Source organism: Anabrus simplex, chromosome 1 (genome assembly GCF_040414725.1).
Source record: "Anabrus simplex isolate iqAnaSimp1 chromosome 1, ASM4041472v1, whole genome shotgun sequence".
In the NCBI taxonomy this organism is placed as follows: domain Eukaryota; kingdom Metazoa; phylum Arthropoda; class Insecta; order Orthoptera; family Tettigoniidae; genus Anabrus; species Anabrus simplex.
Window position 1 is genome coordinate 1,058,525,936 of NC_090265.1, and position 20,836 is coordinate 1,058,546,771.

Consider the following 20,836-nt stretch of genomic DNA (forward strand, 5'->3'; position numbering starts at 1 on the left):
AACATGGGTTTGTTATGCATCACCTGAGAGTAAACGACAGTCAATGGAGTGGCATCATTCTCATTCACCAACCAAACCAAAAAAATTCAAGACAGTTCTGTCCACCAGGAAACTCATGGCAACCGTTTTCTGGGATCGCCGAGGTGTATTGCTCATTGATTTTATGGCCCGTGGAGACACAGTTAATGCTAATGCGTGTTGTGATACATTAAAGAAATTACGGCGGGCAATACAAAATCGACGGCGAGGTCTGTTGTCTACAGGCGCCATTCTTCTTAGGCCTCATGCAGCTACGATAACACAACAACTTTTGCAGCAATTCAAGTGGGAAACCTTCGACCATCCCCCGTATAGTTCGGACTTGGCCCCTTCGGATTTTCATCTCTTTACGAAGCTTAAAGACTTTCTGGCGGGAAAAAGATTTGACAGCAATGAAGAACTTAAACGAGCCATGGCTACGTATCTCAGTACCCTGGTGGCGGAGGACTATGACGCTGGAATACAAAAACTCGTCCCACGTTATGACAAATGTCTAAATTTGCTTGGAGATTATGTAAAGAAGTAGTGTAAAGTATGCTCTTTCCATTAAAAATGTGTATATTTGTTAATATTTACTCCTGTGTCTTTATTGCGCAAATGGGTAGCACTTTCCGGATGGCCTTCGTAGCATTTTAGACAGACCATTTGTCAAATGTCAAACTTGTATTGAACAGGTGGGCTTTATACAATTAAATTCTTTTAGCATTTTATGTTAGATATTTTCTGGCTCCGTGGCTATATGGTTAGCATGCTGGCTTTTGGTCACAGGGGTCCCGGGTTCGATTCCCGGCAGGGTCAGGAATTTTAAGCATAATTGGTTAATTCCCCTGGCACAGGGACTGGGTGTATGTGTCGTCTTCATCATAATTTCATCCTTATCACAACATGCAGGTCGCTTACGGGATTCAAATCAAAAGACCTGCATCTGGCGAGTCGAACTTGTCCTTGGGACACTCCCGGCACTAAAAGCCATACGCCATTTCCATTTCATTTCATCTTAGATATTTAAAGTCAATACAGAACTGGTATGAAGTTCATTTAGTGAAAAATTCACCAATCAAAGATCATTTAATATGTAATGTTTTAATTTTTTCATGTCCAAGGTCCAGTTTTGGACCAAAACAAGTTAATAGATTCTTTGAAAGGTATTGAAAAGGTGCATCTTATTACAATAATTTATTTATATAAATTATATTACAATTTAATTGTAGGTCAATATGAAGTGTATATATGAAATTTATCACATATAAGGTAAGATATGCTGTAAAAGATGTGAAAGATCTAGAGGTAGGCATATCTGCTTGTTGTGTCTTCAGAGGAATGTAAAACTAAGGTTGACCTCTTAGCAATTGATCACAACCTTACAATCCAGTGTTCTCCATAGAACCTTTTTAATGGGCGACCGCCCTGCCGTTTTCACAGACCGCCTGGCTAACATAACCTAGATATGTGCCAGTTCCATAATATTAATGTATATTTGAGTCGTGGCATGTTCTAAATTTAAATTTAAGTACTGTAAAACTGTTAAAATGAAAAATCATTATTCTCAAAATAATTGCATCAATTACATTGGAGTTTAAATGTTTAGCTTGACTACCACATAGTGTTGTGTGCAAGCGGTGCCTGGATTAGCATGGAATCGCACGTGATTACGCATGACGTCACAAACCCGTCTAGCACTTCACAGCAACGAAATGGTAAGCCACCGTGTTACATGATTATGAACGAACAGTATAACACTAGAAGTTCAAAATACCCTGTTATATCTTGTTTGTGATAACACCAAAATAGTTCAATTTTGCAGTCCGATATTATTAATGTTCTGAGGGAAATAAACTGAAATTTTATCACATCTATTTTTTACGTCCTATTCTTTGCTTGGCTACTCATTCCTGACACCCGGCTGACAAAAATTTCTGGGGAGAACACTGCAATCAATGCATCGGATATACTTCTAAAGTTTGAATCAGCAGAGATTTAGGGGATGATTGAAATCTCTCTGTATTCTTCCAGAATTGCATACAGTTAAAGTGAAATGAATCGAAAATAAAAAAAATTATTTATCCAGTGTGCTTTTTGTCATGAACATTTATGCTCACATAATTTCTGTAGCCAGACTCATAAATATGTATAATTACTGCCATGGGCAGCCAAAATTAGTACAATAAACACTTTTTACAGCTGTCTTATTCAACATTATACCAATATCTGCCAGCAAATAGCATTCTCCTCACTTACCACGCAGTGTAGCGGCGACAGCGCTTAGTGCTGCCATTTAGCAGCTCGAGGAGAATACTAACACAACGTGCTATTAAAACTACATATTTTGACTTAGAAAACCTAATGAAATTACAGATTTTAAGACATGTGTCGTTCTTTTAACATAATATAGGGAAGGAAGAAGTTGAATGTTGATCTGAAGGAACCAGTGATAAGAATAAAACAAAAGTATTAGGTATTACCGTAAATTAAAACATTTGGTAGTCATGTTATGACTGCAGTCTGATAACATTTCCAAGAGCAAATCACACATGCAATATCTTTTTCAGTTTGATATTTTTACTGGGAAGATTTCTCTATCTTGAATTATTTGTTCTATTCACATGTGCCTTAATAAGGACTTTGAAATACTTGTCAGTCAGTAATTTTGTACAGCTGTTACGTATACCTTCACTACATTCATTCATGGATTTAAAACATCTGTCAGTTAATTTGCTTTTAATTCCATGTGTGCTTTCCAACAAGAACTATTTTCAAATGTTCCTGATATTTTGGCAGACAACTTTCTCCCACACATACTTGGAAACATAAATACGTAGACTTTCACGACCACTAAATGACATTATGATAATTATTTGGGGATATTAGGTCGTGTAATAATAAATAAATACCAGCTGACGCGTTTCAATCCTGCGACCAGGATCGTCTTCAGAGCAACAACAAAGCAAAATGGCTACGGTCTCTCCATTACTATGGAGGGTAGCCATGATCTACTCAGTATCTAGCCATCACCTTTGTTAAAATTATTATGGCGTTTAGCAATTTCCATCGCCTCACGAATGATTCTGGGAATAAAATGTTTCTCTTTACAAATGACAGAAGTTGCATCAAAAATTATTTGATGGTCATTATGTATGGCATGTTCTGCCACAGCAGACTTCTCTGGCTGGCAAAGACGTAAGTGCCTGCGATGTTCTTTAACCCTTGTTGCTACTTTCCTACATGTTTGGCCGACATAAACCGATCCACAGGAGCAAGGAATCATATATATTCCAGCGCAGTTTAAACCAATAGGATCTTTGACAGATCGCAAACAATTGCCTATGGTGATATTAGGCTTAAAAATGGTCTTGATATTGTGCTTTCTGAGAATATTGCCAATCCTATCCATGACAGATTGCACGTATGGCAAGAAGGCCAGACTCAAAGGACGAGAATCACGTGACAATCTGCCTTTTGGCTTAGGATGTAGCACTTCGTCAATCTGTTTCCCTGAATAGCCATTGCTCAGAAATGTTCTGGATAGGAACTCAAGTTCACCGTTAACTCGTCAACACCTTTCTCTGTGACTCTGGAGGCCCTGGAATGAACTACATTTCTAACAGGGTCTCTCTATCTTGAGTCTGTTTTCTATGGAGGGACCGTAGCCATTTTGCTTTGTTGTTGCTCTGAAGACGATCCTGGTCGCAGGATTGAAACGCGTCAGCTGGTATTTATTTATTATTACACGACCTAATATCCCCAAATAATTATCATAATATAATTTTAGAATTATCACTCTTCTTCATTTCTATGTCTAAATTTCCCATACTGTCGCCATTATCACAAGATGACAATACATCCCTTCACTCAGCATGGCAAAACTTGCTACATACCCAACCCATGACATAATGGTCTGCATTTTCTTGTATTACATCATAGTCATAAATGTCATAATCATCTACATGATGACTTAACTCATGCTGTTTATTGAAACTTGCACTTCATCACATCGTTATGAGTCAAAAGAAAGTTTGCAACATCAGATTCATAATTACTGTCATCAGATGCACAGAACAATTAATTTACCATTACACCTCTTTTGGCACTGCAAAATTTTGTTACATCTGGGGTTACATTGTTACTTTATTTTGCTATAATGATCGAAAAATGTTTTCATTGCAGTCATGTGTGGTTCTCCTTCTTAACAGTTAATGGAAAGCATAATCATTGTGTAATACTGACCACAATAGTTTCAGTGCAGTGGGACAAAAGCAAAATAACATTATTAGAAATACCACAAGAAACTAAAACTGAGCACACTACATAGCTTCTGGTCCTTTGGTTCTCAGAATTTCATCTAAATCTGCCCTTATGCTCTTGACAATCACAGAGTACACCTGAAAATCGATTGAATGCATACATCTAATCATAAAAATGCTTTAAAGAAAGTATGTTCACATAAATATTTAAAAATACAGGTATGTAAGCACATAACAGGTATACTCACAGCACTTTATTTTTATAATATGGCAAATTATGCTTTATCTTTTTTAAATAACTCCTCTTTGTGCCATTTCCAAAACTGAAACAGTGATACATAACAAGCACAAAACTATCTGAATAACAAATTTGACACTTCTAACATACACAGCTGACTGCAGTAGCAAGTGTAGTTATCTCCTCGAACCGCTAGATAGCATGCAGAAGCAGTGTCGCCAGTTTCTCGCAAGAGTTTCCACTATTATCGTATTAAGCTATTTCCTGTCAGGTACTTTGCAAATGTTCGTTGTAAAAGAAATCTAACAGGAAAGCTGAGAGGAGGAGAGTAACATAAAGCTTTTGCTAAGCTTAGCGAGTTTCTAATTAGTTTGTGGCCAACATTTTATTTACTAATCCCCTGGGTTGAAATGTTACTGGAAACAAGACTTGTGTTAGCATCCTATAGATATGACAAATTTTCTGCATCACACTGTTCTGAACTTGACCAGAATAAGTTCAATGTTGTTTATTGAATGCAAGAGGCAAGTATTATTTTCTGTGTTTCTGATAAGTTGAAGTACTGTAACTATCTGTCCAGTAGGTAGAAATTGAGATTTTTTTAATTTAGGCTATTTCCATGTCCTCAGTAAGCATGTTCATAATTTTAAAGTTTTAGTATGAGTTTGTAAATTATGGCTGTAGTTGCAATCTATATATCATTGTATATAAAATAACATGTCCTGACTGACTGACTGACTGACTGATTCATCATTGCCAAGCCAAAACTGCTGGACATAAAGAAATGAAATTTTGGGAATACATTTATATTAGAGTGTAGGTGCTCACTAAGGGAGGATTTATGGATATTATATCACTAAGGGGGTGAAAAAGGGGGTGAATGAGCATATCTGTATCTCAAAACTTAAAGGTTTACAGACGTAAAATTTGGTATTTAGAATCTCCTTTAAAAATAAAGAAACATGCATTTTTTTTTGTTTTTAGAAAAAACCCTTAAGGAGGGGGGGGGGGGGTGAAAAAGGGGTTGTTTACCTTTTATGAGTATAGTTATATCTCTAAAACTGAAGATGTTGCAAACATGAACATTGGTATTTGGAATCTCCTTTAAAAATAAAGAAACATGCATATTTTGTTTTTGTTTTTGTAATATACATTTAATGGGGGGGGGGGGTGAACAGGAGTGACAAAGGGAGTGAATTTTTAAAAAACCTATATCTATAGTATATCTCAGAAATGTAAATTGATACAGATGTGAAAATTGGTATTTGGAAACTTCTGTAAAAGTAAAGAAACATAGATAATTTATTTTTGGAAAATCCACTTAAGGAGAACTGAAAAAGGGGGTGAATTTTTAAAACGAGAATATCTACAGAGCATCTTATGAACTTAGCATGTTACACACATGAAAATTGGTATTTGTAATCTTTTAAAAATAAAGAAATGTGTATTTTTGGTTTTTGAAAAAAAAACGTTAAGGAGCAGTAAAAAGGACTGAAAAGGGGGTTGAATTCGTCTTATTAGGATAGTGATATCTCAAAAACTGAAGATGTTACAGAGGTGAAAATTGGTATTTGGAGTCTCCTTTAAATATAAAGAAATATGTATTTCTTTGTTTTCAGAAAATCTACTTAAGGGAAGGGGATGAAATAATTGAAAAATTAGTTTAATTCTTTGTATGAGGATACTTATATCTCAAAAACTAAAGATGTTGCAGACGTAAAAGTTGTATTTGGAAGCTCCTTTATTTATAAAGAAATACGCATTTTTGTTTTTGGAAAATGCACTTAAGGGGAGGGTGAAAGGAAGTGAACAAATTCATTTCTAAGGGATACGTAGGTGCCTAGTATCAAACATGGACAAAAGCCATTTTGTTAATTTTTCAGTAGAGCCGCATTTTTGTTTCTCTATGTTAAACCCCCGTTATATGTGTGAAAATTTGTGTGTGTCATATTTCCAGCCCTATGAACAAGAAAATCATGGTCGACACTTAGGAATTTCAGTCTAAGTCAGTATAAAACACGTTCAAATATGACAATGTCCATTTCTGAAAACAAGATTGGCTTTTGTCCATTTTTGATACAAACATCCATGTAATTGTCCACTTTTGAAATGAACTATCCCAATATTTGGAAAAAAAAAAAAAAAAAAAAAAGGTTGCAGATTGACACGGAAGTAAACTTCCATTTTAAAAGAAATATAATTAAAATATTGTAACGTGTTGGTGGGGTAAATAAATGAATAAATGAGTACAGAACCTGGTAGCGTCCTATTTCTAAGATTTATTAACTTAGCACTACAATTACAGATTTACACACACACACAGATGATAGCCGAGATTACAACTTATGCAAGTACACGGTTATACACTTAAACGATTCGCGCTCTCTCTCTCTTAGTTTCCCATGTCCCATCTACAATGACACATACACACAGAGTCCCCGATTATTTACACTACACTCACTCAGCCACTCAGTCACACTCGTTAGCGCTGTCACGGTCCACAGCCTACACGTCAGTCTCGCAGGTCGGGATAGTATCCGCTGTTCACTCAATCCGTCGAACCCCGTTCGCAGTCTACACACGTCGTCGCACAGTGTTCCCTTCTTCGCCGCTCCAGAACACCCAAGGTTCTTCTCCAGCAGCCAGTCACAAGGGACACGCACACACACACGACGTCAGGGGAACAGGAACGATTCCTTGGCTCCAACAGGCAGATAATTCATCAGGCTGCACTCTCCCAGGTCATCACTGATTGCGCGCCAGCGAACTCAATCTCGCTCTCACTCACTCTTACTCACTAACTTTGTCTAACTCTTACTGACTGACTGACTGACTGACTGACTCCAAGTTACTCCTCTCCTTATATACCTGCTCTGGGCCTTCCAGAACAGTCCGGATGCTAGATGTCTCCAGGAACCTCGCGAGATGGAAGACTCCAGATTAATCGTCGAGTAATTTCCGTCGTCCCATGCGGTGCGACCACGGACAGAAGAGAGAAGGGCCCGCCCAGCACTTAAATGTTGCTTGCGATTGGCGCGCTCGAGCCTAAGTAGCTCGGCGCGTAACGACTTAGCATGGCGGACGCTATAACCATTACAATATGAAAGAAATAAGACTATTCTTATATTTTGTTAACATTTTTAACATTCATTTCAGTTCTTGCTTCGCTGTATTTCTGGGCAAATAACCTCTGGTTCATCACAAGGGTCTTCAAAACAATCACATTCATAAATAATCATTAAAAGCTTGTTATTTTCACTACAAATGTTCTTATTGATGACTTCGACATACCACATAAGAGAGGCAGTAATGTCCAGTCTTTTCCGAAGTGCTTTCCTAGTAAATTTGTCAAAATCTTTTAAGTTTCTGTGGGTTTACATTCATGCCAATATCAGAATAAAGGATTCATTAACATTAGACTTACCTGTCATGCTTTCATGATCTTACGCTCAATACCTGTTTCCAAATAGTAGCCTACCTCACCTTTAACTACAACATTCCCTCTTTTCGTGCTCCTGAGTACAATTCTTTTGCACTGTGAAATCTTGAAATGAAGTTGACTAGTAGATTTCAGATAAATCTGTGTTTGTTCTTTCCAATTCAGTGGTTCCAAGGTTTGTCCAATCACTTTCACTGTGCCGTACATTTTGAACACCTCAAGATATTCATCAGGACTTACTATGGTCGTCATCTTCTTAAGGTCTTTCTCAATGAGTCCAAAAATCCTATCTGGAGGCAAATATGAGTGTCCAGTAACTGGAAATACCAGTTTAAATTTGTCAACAGAGGCGCTGAAGGTTCTCGATTATGTCACCGACGGTCAAGCTTGGTGGGGAGACCTGCGCATGATCCCTACCTCTTACTCTAACCACCTTGAGTACTGAGGAACGACTACTTTTAACATATTGCAAAATCCACGCGAGCGAAGCCGCGGGTAACTAACTGCTAGTAGGGGATAAAATGACAACAGTGACCTTGTAGAACTGTCAGCTAGAAGGGTGCTCAGACCTTAATAATCTTTACTAGAACTAGCTGTTATGTTGGAATGTTACTTTTGCTGTTCACAGAAGAGTTTACACAATGTGCTTCTCAATGGAGGACTCGTCTTCACCAGGAAATGTGGCAGTCATTTGAAGCAGGATGTGCTGCATTCAACTCTATCCATGTACTACATTGTGAAGCAGAACAAGCCAGGACCTATTTACTAGAGAAGCTAGCATCCTTTCTTGTTCATAGTGATAAAGGTGGGTCATTTGATTTATTATACTTGTCATTTGCTGCTTTCTTTCTCTGGTTTATGGTTGAAGAAGTGACTTGGTAGCTAAAACTGCTAAAACTGCCTACTAACTGAAGGAAGGATATAGCAACTAGTGTTGTTAAGTTGTTAAGTAATTAGTAGTGTCAAATCTTACTTCATTCAGTGCTCACTCACAAGATAGAACTAGCTGTCACTGATTTGTGTATGTTTCATGTAAGATTGCACATATTGGTGCACTGAACAAATCTGATGGGAAGTTCTAGAGATGGAAATTGCTTAGCTTCTGTCATATGACTTTTGCAATGATCTTTTCTATAAGAGAGTTACTGTTTTTTTCTATTAAAGTGACCGAATTTAACAGATCAAAGAAAATTGTATAATGGTCAGACTGAGTCTCCATATTTCATTTGTGACACTGCCTTCTGGAAAAATGTATATAAATACACATTTCCAGAAGGTGGTGATCTATGAGCTACGTTTGTTATTGTGGTTTATAGTGGTGTATTATCTGGCCAGAGTTTTTTTTACAGCCAGTGACTCAATGCCTATTGTTGGGTGGTGGTAAATAACCCAACTCTCTAAAGAAGCCAATGGCTTTGGGCAGAGGAGTTTCTTTATTTAGGTGCTTGTCTCCCAGTGGAGGAAATGCCAGTGAAACCCAGCTGGCAATGTCTGTTCTCCAGGTTAGGGGCAGCTTCATTGAAACCTACTGGTTAGGCGAGACAAGGCAGGTGTAGTGAGGCCGTCGTAATTATAGCCTATTTGTCAACGTGGATCAGAACAAAGAGCTAAGGAGTACCCCAGAAGCAATGCTCATCTCTTATGTCTCCAAGAAGGCGCATTAAGTGGATGGAGGTCAATGATTCACAACTCCGACCAAGAGCTCCCTGGAAGAAGGAGGAGGAGGAGGAGGAGGAGGAGGATGTGGTGGTGGTGGTGGTGGTATTGTAAGCCAGATGATCTATGCATATTGTCTTCTGTGTCCATTTCAGGGTCATTGCTTCCAGGTATTAATGTGAGAAACTACATCATGCACAATTAATATTAACAACTAATAATAATTTGTAAGTGATTGTACAAGTGTTTTATTGCAGTAATATGATTTATAAAGTCTTCATTATACACATTTTCTACTGTAGGTGCATTTATTAGGAGGTACGCGGAAACTTTCTCCACATTCATTGTAGAAAAATAAATTTTCTTGACCCATCAACCCTTCAAGTAAATGGAACAATGTAGGGTACATATGTATGTATGTACACTCAACCACACAAAACCTGGCCATTGCAGGAGATGATTTATTTCAAAATCCACTTGTTTGAAAAAGAATGAACATGTTATGCAGGGGATAGGATGCCTAATATAATCTCTTCGGACACTAGCTATGCACAGTTTATGAATATCCTCACATTTTGAGAATGTATAAAATGAAATATTTCTTTGCCAACCAATTTTTGTGCGGTTGGGTGTACAGTTAACCAGCAACAAATCCATTAACAAAGTTTGTACCAACGATTTTGGACCCTGCAGTTCATTTTCTGTGAATGTTTTTAGCCATATCCTTACCATATGTCATACTGTCATTTTAATCAGAACAATTTAAAACACTCAGTAATTGTAAATAATAATAATAATAATAATAATAATAATAATAATAATAATATATTGGATGCTACAATCACTGACTAACAAAGTGTAATTTGTTTCAGATGGTACTGCCTATCTCAGCGGAATCTACTTGCCTCCAGCTTATCACCTATTAATGAAGTTTCAAATACAAAAAGAAAAGACAGTAATAAATATAATAACTGATGATCTGAATGTTCTGGCTTTTACAATTGCATTCCTTCAAACATGGAGTTGAAGGCACTGTTCATTTTCTGCCTTGCCAGAAGTCTATGGAGCATGCAACATACAGGGCTGATAATTATGTTGTTTTACCACTTAAAACAGCAATCACAATCATCACCAGCATGCAAATTGAGCATTGTCTAAGCAAGTGAGAAATGATAAGGGAATCAAGTCTAGAGCTTGTAGTCTCCATTCTTATATTATGATGCTATCCTGAAAGTGTTCTTTCATGTTGCCACCTACTCGTACGATCGTATGATCGTATGATAGCTCATATTACGGCAAGCATGAGCAGTGCAGATACCTCTTATTATATTTCACAATTTTAATATTTTTTGAAGTTTCTCAATGCATGAGGAATTATCTTCTACCAAGTGATTTTTAAAAATTATATAGAAATATTGGATATCTTCACATATTAAGAGAACAAAATTTTAAACTACTTTTGTAAAAAAAATTGTAAACAAACCTTGTAAAATGGATTATTAAGACTTTACAACCATAATAATATTAAGTCAGCTGCAGGGGAGCATGACTGACCAATATTGTACCATCATTAGTTTATACAGGATACCTGTTTCCATTATTATTGCTCCTGCCACGTCAGGGCATATATGTTTCCACTCCATTTTAATGTATCATCCCGTTAGTCCACACCCATCACCACATTCTTATCCAGCTCTCATAGTTTATGCTGTTCTTAACCTTTGTCTATTTTGGCAGCACCTACAAGGTTGTACAAGACATATCCAAACAATTTTGCAATTTCACTACCATCTCTGAGGTGAGTTGGATTGATGTTGCAGCTGTTATTAGTCTTATAGTAGGTGCCAGAATGTCATGAATGTAGCTGTAAAATGGCACCAAAAATTAACCATTATTGGGAAGAGTACATCACGGTCCTTTTCCATGACCAAATAGTGAAACTGTATCAAAAGAATGGTTAGACCATTGGGAAAGCTACTGTGAACAATATAGGGTCCCAGTGTACACCAGAGGGGTCATTGGTAAACATTTGACCATAAAGGCTGTGAATATATTTCAGAAATAAGGATCATTAATGTAAGCTATAGCACATTCCATGTTAAGAAAACAGTATTGTTCTTATGACAACGGGGTTGCCATATCAAATGGCTTTGTTCAACACCATTATGGGAAAACAGCAGCAGATAAATTTGTGAAATTCAGTATTTAAGTTCAAAACAAAAGCAGAAGAAACATTTTTTATGAACTAAAGGGGACTGGCAGTTTACAGAGCTAATTTTGGTTTGTACAGAATCAGAGGTAAACTATGGCACATAAAAAACCTCAGCATTAAAGTCTAAGGCAAACTGGGGGAGAAAATGGACAGATAATTTTTATGGGCTCGAGGGATGAATTTAATTGCATTTATCAAATTTCTCCAGGCAATAAAGGCTAGAAAACAGATGCAACAAATAAATACTGTAGATCACTACAGAAGTGAGCTGCCGGCGGTTCACAGAGTGAGGGACTACATGAGGCTTGTACCAGAGCAACTCAGAAGAAATAAAATGAAGGAAGGCAACAAAGCGATGGCTGTTTCCACTTTTGTGCTTCCTCCTTACAAATGTATTTATGAAAAAGGAAATGTTATATAGTTATTTTTAAAACTCATGGGCAAAAATGCCTCATCTTTTCTATCTATCTCTCATAATACATTATAATATCCCTTAATCACAAGGAATTATGGTGTCTCAGAGGGGGTGTGTTCACTCCTTGTAGGTAGCAATACTGTTTTCTTAACATGGAATGAGCTATACTATAGTTACAATAACAACAATAAGAGTATAGTATTTTTTGTGTAAATCCGACTGCTCGCATGCGTTTCAGTTAAGGCTGGCTTCCTCCAGACCTGCAGCCCACTTGGCCACAGCTGGCCTGTACCCTATCTTTGTTTCTAAAATCTGTAATTCTGCATGCACAGTATAAGAAACTAAACTAAACTCTTACCTAAGTGCTAAAGGTGGAAATGTCGTCATTCCATAGCTTAACAGGCATTGTACTGGGTAAACAAATTTCAATTGACTGACGACAGAAGCCACTCTGCAATAATGCACATATGCTATGAGATCAGCTGGTTTTAAATTATAAACATTTGCATTTGTAAGGTCTGAGTTTTAATAATTTAGTTGCTGTATGTGCAGAAGTCACTGAAACCCCAATTTGCTATATTACTGCGGTAGCAAATTTTGTTGCAAATGTTGAAGTTTTGCGCCAGTTTTGTCTCAAGCTTATTGAAAAGATTGTGAATTGAAGTTCTGAAAGGAGGCAATTGCCAATGAAGTCTATACAAATGCGACCAGCCGTTTTGTATTTATAAAATCATTTACATAAAAAATATACATTGCTCTAAAGGTAACTGTCTTTTCATCTTTGCAAACGAATGCAGACTACTAACTACAGCATGGGAAGTAAGGACTGAAAGTGAGCCAGCCAGTCTTGGCACAGTCGCGTGTGAGTAGTCATGTGTTATATGGAAAACCATGTAATATACATATTTTATAATAATAAAATAGCTCATTTCATTCTGATCTTGTAATATAAATGAGTAAAACTAATATTCCTTCACAAGAGGGCTCCATTGAAAGTGTTGCTTGCTGTGCTTCGATATATGCGGTATGTGGTGTGCCAGGAAAATCCACTAACCTAAAGTAAGATGTGTAGGAAGACTGCTAACGTGACTATCCATTACAATCTCAGGCTGCAGTGCATTCGTAAGGCTCACCTCCTTCCATGCCACATTGTCGAATGCAGAACCTACCGCAGAAACCTTTATGAAAACACCTAGTTAGGTCAAAATGGAAAGACTATGGTCACAATGAATGAAGTATACATTTAACTATCAGTGGTCACATTCAGTCAATTATGTAATGCTACAGTGATGCCAAGATTCACAGTAATTTTGTTCACCACTGCCAGGGCACTTTTACATGGGGCTTCATGGTTATCGCTGGATCTGGTTATATTGGGAAGGTACCAGTATGAAAGGCAAATGCCGGACTTCCCATGTACCGTTCAGATATCCCTTCTTTGTACGGAGAGGACACTCCACTGGTGCATACAGTCACATGGATAAGAGGGTGAAGTCATAACACCATATCAGAAGATGAAGCAGAAAACAGGGATCTGCATTATCCCATCTCAGGACATTTTGTGAAAAGCCCTAAAGGATTCAGATTCTTGAAACTATGTCTGAAATATTACCATCCACGCAAATGTTTTACAGCATTCTTAACAGGAGGGTTTACAGCTGCATTCATAAAGTCTTTGGCCTAAAATATGCCTTATCTTCTCTCCTTTACATAGTCTCTGACCTGGTAAACAGGAATGGCGAGCATGAAACAGAAGGGAGGTGTGTCTGAAAACAGTACTGAAAATGCTTAGAGAATGATATTCAATGTAGTCTCTTATTATTTCTGATAGTAGTGATAATGATTCAAATGACTCTTTGGAAGATGACTTTGTTGGTAGCGAAAGTGGAGAAGATATTACCGTATTTACTTGTGTATTAGACCACCCTGGCTTTTCAAGATGAAGAAAGTGAAAAAAATAAATCTTGTATACAAGACCCCCAAACGTAATTCATCAGAGAAGTACAATGATTCCGCTTCGAAACGGTTACAAGTCTTATTGCAGCTCTGATGACTTCACACAAATTTGTAAATAGTTTCGCCCGTACGACCCACACAATGAAAACTCGCGTCGAAGTCATGCGGTACATCTGTGTTTCGTAGTTAAGAAATGTCTGCTTTCATAGCGTAGGCCTACTGCAGCTCTGATGACGTTGCACAAATAGGTAAACAGTTTCGTGTACGAACCGCGCATTGCAAGCATGCATCAGTCATGCTATATGTCTGTGTTTTGTAGTTAGGAATGTCTGCCAGCGTAATGGAGAGCACAGTTAGCTGCCACTCTCGGGAGTCTGAGTTTGATTGCCGATACCTACTGCTAGAGATTTACGAATGCCAGGAAGGTTGATATGTGGTAAAAATAGTACACCGGGCGAGTTGGCCGTGCGCGTAGAGGCGCGCGGCTGTGAGCTTGCATCCAGGAGATAGTAGGTTCGAATCCCACTATCGGCAGCCCTGAAGATGGTTTTCCGTGGTTTCCCATTTTCACACCAGGCAAATGCTGGGGCTGTACCTTAATTAAGGCCACGGCCGCTTCCTTCCAACTCCTAGGCCTTTCCTATCCCATCGTCGCCATAAGACCTATCTGTGTCGGTGCGACGTAAAGCCCCTAGCAAGAAAAAAAAATAGTACATGTAACTCCCCTCCACTGGGCGCATGTCTAAAAAGAGCTGTACCATCTCGGGATGAGGAAACTAGTTTACTTTAGTCGAAAAATATTCATGGTTGTTGCTATTAATATAGCAGGCGAGATCATTAACAAAGTGACAGTTTAATATCTCGTAACTCGGGCCAGTATAGGTATTTCTTGGAGAAGTTTCAAAACGTGAGAACAACTATCCAATCATAACTAATGTTTTACTTGCCAACATACCTAACAAATAATAATAATAATAATAATAACAATAATAATAATAATACTGATTTTATGTCCACACTTACTTTTAACGATTTTTTGGAGATGCGTAACAAAACATACTAGGGTATGCATTAATAAAAAAGTGGAGACAACGAACGTACAAAATTAAACATTATGATAATAAAACGCATTACCACCACAACTGTAGATATCCATAAATACGACAAACTTTCCTGTTATTTATTTTTATTCTTTCTGTTGTGGAACTTTTGGCACTATCCGGGCGATAGCATACCTAACCTAAGCAATGAGGTCTCTTCCCATCTAGTTTACAGCTGTTTAGGTAAGTCCTAATGTGATAAATACAGAGAACAAGCATAACATATCCTTAAAAATAAGGGTCTGGCTTTCAGCAGCTGCAATTATCAAAAGAATGCTTCCAGTCACTATGTATTATATTCGGAAGTACAACTTGTAACATATGCTAGTTATCAGCTGGTGGTTTGGCATGCTTTCTACAGTACAGCTTTATTCGGAAGGAGTGGCTTCTGCTACACATACACCAACTGGGAATATTAGAAACCATTTGGGAATAGATTCGCACTGTTTGGACTCTATAGTCGGGAACAAAACTATTTTTAAAAGGTTCAAAAAACTGGACCTCAAATGCTCTCGATTGCAGTGCATGGCTGATGAGATGGCAGAGAAGATCTCACCTGGAACGACAACACGCCGGTAGCAGGGAAGTTGGCGGCGCAAGATGATCTCAAATGAAAGCACTGATCAGGTTTACTGTGTGGTAGGCCTACAGCTCAACAGACTGGCCATTAATTTATTTTGTATCAATATTGCATAATATGATACTCTTAATCCCTTTTCTCTCTGCAGGGTCGAGTATGAAGTAAGACGAATCTTCGTAGCGAGTTTTTATGACCGTATGCCTTTCCTCACGTCAACCTCATCAGAGGAATTAATGAGATGAAATGAATGACGTGATATGAGTAACTAAAACTGATTATATTTATTTTATATGTTGGCCTAAAAGTGGTGTTCACCATTTATTGTCTTTTTACACTCACAAGTTTGTTAAAGAATAGTGTAGAATGTTTACATGTACAATTTACAGCTCTTTATAGCATAGAAGTCCTGTGTTCACTGCATAAAATTTGAGGTTATCACATATTGGACCCCTTTTACTGCTTTTGGCTGTAAAAATAGGAGAAAAGGGGTCTAATACGCGAGTAAATATGGTATGTCAGAAGCAATAGTGACAGTAGAGATGTAGAACATATATTTATGCAGAAAAAGGTACAAGCCTGGAAATAGTACACAATCTATTATAATTCCATTTACATAAAAATCTGGCATAAGGATTTGATTATTACCAGAGTTGAATGCAATTGACTATTGTGAACTATTTCTACTGGATACTGTTGAAAGTTTGGTAGATCAAAACCAATTCTTATGCTAAAATGTGTGTTGGAAAACTAAAATAAATTTCAGTATGCAAGGGCACAGTTTTGGAAATGAACCTTTTGTGAAATTTGGCATTTTATTATTTTAGCTTTCTTGATGGGAATAATTTAAAAGTCAGAGATAAAAATGTATTGGTCAGAAGACTGTATTCTCAAAACACCAATAAAACACAAAGATGTAGAAAGACCTATTGTAAAATGTGTAAATAAATTGTAATATAAGTTTTTAATAACAAGTATATATTACATGAAAGTGTTACCATTACTTCCCCCTTAATGACAGCCACTAATTCCTTGCTTCTAATAAATATATACTGTAATGTCGTTTGAAAAACTTCACCTTTTTGGCATAAGAACTCTGTCAGAACCTGCCACTCAAAGGGTTAAAATATTTTGGATATATCCTGAACCACCTTTCGTATTTCCATGTTTTAACTGTGTTTGCAGTGACTTCTCCAAGCATTCATGGTATGAGTGGAGATCTTTGTATCAAACAGTGTCAAATGGGAATCATCTGAAATGAGCAATACAAAAATTTTTTTTTTTTTTTTGCTAGTTGCTTTACGTCGCACCGACACAGATAGGTCTTATGGCGACGATGGGACAGGAAAGGGCTAGGAGTGGGAAGGAAGTGGCCGTGGCCTTAATTAAGGTACAGCCCCAGCATTTGCCTGGTGTGAAAATGGGAAACCACGGAAAACCATCTTCAGGGCTGCCGATAGTGGGGTTCGAACCTACTATCTCCCGAATACTGGATACTGGCCGCACTTAAGCGACTGCAGCTATCGAGCTCGGTGCAATACAAAATGGGTGATGCAATGTTGCCTAGCAACCACTGATGGATGGCCATGACCGAGAGATATGTAAGATTATTATGATCACTTGATTTTTCTAAAGAGAAAATGGACATTTTTTTCTTTTCTTTTTTACACTACTCAGTAGGCTATCCAAAATGTGAGAGAGACATAAAGACAATCAAGACATATAATAAAAAAAAAACACAAGTACAGGAATGTAGATTTTTATTAACAAATGGTATAAAATATATCAGATTTGCAAAAAATACAGGCAGGTAACAAATTCAGATGTACATTCATCCATTTTAGGTACTTATAAATGACTACATTAACATCTAATGTAAAAATATCATCTTAAAATCAGTACAGGGGTTCTTACTATGCTTTTATAATCCTGAGACATACCTATGAACATTCAATAACTGAGCACTACATTAGGCTGAAAGGGATTACATCAGTATCTTTCTCCAAGTGTGCACACAGTACATTAGATAACCTATAAAATACAGAAACCTTACAGATTGTAACCAATGAGTGGTTTCAGTGACCTCTAGTGAAACAACAAGCTATAAATAATTGATTGCAATTTTAGAAACTTTGCTGGTATCGTACAAGGAGGGAGATTTATTTAATTGTGCCAGAAACATGACATCAAAGATACTGAATACATTAAAAAAAAAACTGGTACTACAAGCATAGGTACTTGGTATAGATTCCCAGTTCTGAACTGACCATCAGCATTCCAGAAGCATACTGTCAAATATTCATAAGGAGAGAGAGATGCTTTACTTGGCAATAGTAGTTGTTCACATTTCAAAGAGTTATGGTCCTCTTTGTAAAAATACCTCCACAAATTGAAGATTCCTCTACCTGCCCAAAACACTCTGCTTGAGAAACTATTCTCTTTTTGTATTTAAATTAAAAATAGCCAACAAGTGGCAATTAACAGATACACCCAGTGAGAACATAGTTAAAATAACACATTAAGAAGAACCAGCACACACACCAAAAATTTTGGAAGATCCCTAATCCCGGAAAAACATTTTGGATAGTACAAGCTCTTTTGAGTACATTCTTAACTGCATATCCAGATAGGTCAGTGCTTTTTTTACTTTCCTTTTTAAAGTTTTTATGAAGGTGACAATATGTGGAGATATCACAGTTAAGTTCTGTGTGTAGAGAGATAAAATGACCTTCATTAGATGTGAAGCATAAAATGCGACTCATCGGAGGTCCAAATTGAAGTGTTTTCCACCAACTGAATAGTCATGAATTTTAATCAAAATCAAACACGTACTACCGTATATATTTCCTCTGATCAGTCATTAATTCTTCTGATGTTAATTTTACACAAACCAACTTCTTATTTGAGGGGCTGCCTAGCCGAGGCAGTAAAGGCGTCCTTGGTTTACCCGCAAGGATATGGGTTTGATTCCCCCACTGGAAGTCGAAAAATTTATTAAATGAGATTTTCACTTTTGAAGCAGTACATGGCCCTTAGGTTTACACAACTAACCAGTCTATACCACTTAGGGCTGAGGTTATAGACAGTGGAAGCATCTACATTCCACTGCTCCAAGGGCCTTCATGGCCTGTATGGAGAGGGATGGCTTTGCTTTCTTAATTTGTAACTTTGTTTCTACCTTTCAATTAATCTCCAATAAAATTACAGAGGGAGGCAAGTATGACATCATGTAATTGCTCTTAGTCCTAATAGTGAGTATTGGTTGAAGGTCAGTGAACCTTTGAGGGAATGAAAGTTTCAATTAATTTTAAAATGTCACTTATGTATGTCGGTGTCCTTCAGGGTGAAATAGATATGTCTACAGCAGAACTTCTGTTTGTGCCACATAACTAGTGTTTACAGTGCACTATGACTTTTGGTATGGGCTAGAATAAATTTGTTACTTTCATTGACCTATCTCAGTCTCATCCTTGGCTTTGAGAATATGAAAGTAACTGAGGTATGAGTGATGCTGGTAATACCATTTCTTATGTAGCCAGTGTCCGACTTGTTGGCTGAATGGTCAGCATACTGGTCTTCGGTTCAGAGGGTCCCGGGTTTGATTCCCAGCCAGGTCGGGGATTTTAACCTTAACTGGTTAATTCCCATGGCACGGGGGCTGGGTGTATGTGTTGTCTTCATCATCATTTCATCCTCATCACGACGCGTAGGTCACCTACGGGCATCAAGTAGAAAGACCTGCACCTGGCGAGCCGAACCCGTCCTGGGATATCCCGGCACTAAAAGCCATACAACATGTAGGCAGTCCCTGTTATGAATGGTGTGAAAATATCACTCATAAGGTCAGTTGGTGCATGCATTTCAGTGGGCTTTGCAGGCTGATATGTAATAGCAACTTCTGGCTCGGTGAGGAAAGCAACAGGAAACTACCTCACTTCTCATTTCCCTACTATGCCTCTTCAGTGGCACCTAGGCTATTTATGACAGCTTTTGGCAGAGATGTGGAGGATCAAACCAGCCTTCAGGCTGAATACCCAACATACATACAACAGCAGAAGAAACAAAAACTACATTAATAAAAATATTAATACTACTACTAATAGAAACATAGCAGTGTATTATTAATAATAATAATAATAATAATAATAATAATAATAATAATAATAATAATAATAACCACATTAGCCCCACCTGCCATCTGAGCCATGACCCGCTACTGCCATCTTTACATATTCGACAGGAAATATTCGAAATCTTGTCCAGTATTGGAGGATTCCCTTTATGTGTCTCAATTTGTGAAATGGGATGAGCCATCCAACCATTTGGTGAGTTATTGGAGTACCTGGTTCCATGCTCCAATAATGATATAGAAAAAACGGCAATCCTGACTGAACTAGACCTACATATCAATGAATATCACAAAGTGGATGTTAGTGGAATGAAAATAACACATGAGAAACTATGATTTTTGCCAGAGATGTGGATGATGCACTTTCCTGTGAAGGTCTTCCTAACTGAAATTATTTAATCTCTGTGCATATAGCTGATGTTTCATTTTATTTGAAGGAAAACAATGAGCTGAATAAACTAGTAGCCAAGCGTACCACAATTACAACCAGGTGTATCAGCTACTACCTCCAAAAATGTCAAGCACATGCTCGTTGTCCCCCAGGTTTAACAAATTGACTATCAATCATGTGGGAAATTACTGAGATTGGAGATGATGTATCTGATGAAATAGTGCCTTCAGAAAAAACTCCTATGCAAAACCTAGTTATGAAGATGTTCAGGATATTTTCAATCCTTCTCCAGAAGACTAACAAATTACTCCCATTAGTGGGCAGGTTTTCAGACAAGGAAGTCAGGATGTTATTAGAAGACTGGACAGCACTGCAAATGCTCTACAGGAGAAAAGAGAAAGAAATGGGTCACTATCCCTCCCTAAAACAAAAATTTTGATGAC

At 37.5% G+C, this 20,836-nt stretch overlaps 1 protein-coding gene across 1 annotated transcript in view; it reads left to right on the plus strand.

Moving 5' to 3' along the window:
* Positions 1 to 13,853, plus strand: part of LOC136857962 (AP-5 complex subunit beta-1) — a 185,897-nt gene extending 172,044 nt beyond the window's left edge. The window contains exons 17-18 of the mRNA XM_067137099.2: positions 8,586 to 8,762; positions 10,486 to 13,853. Of these exons, the coding sequence (XP_066993200.2) occupies positions 8,586 to 8,762; positions 10,486 to 10,640 (332 nt within the window). The 3' untranslated portion in view covers positions 10,641 to 13,853. The remainder of the gene's footprint in view (positions 1 to 8,585; positions 8,763 to 10,485) is intronic.
* Positions 13,854 to 20,836: the final 6,983 nt, after the last annotated feature.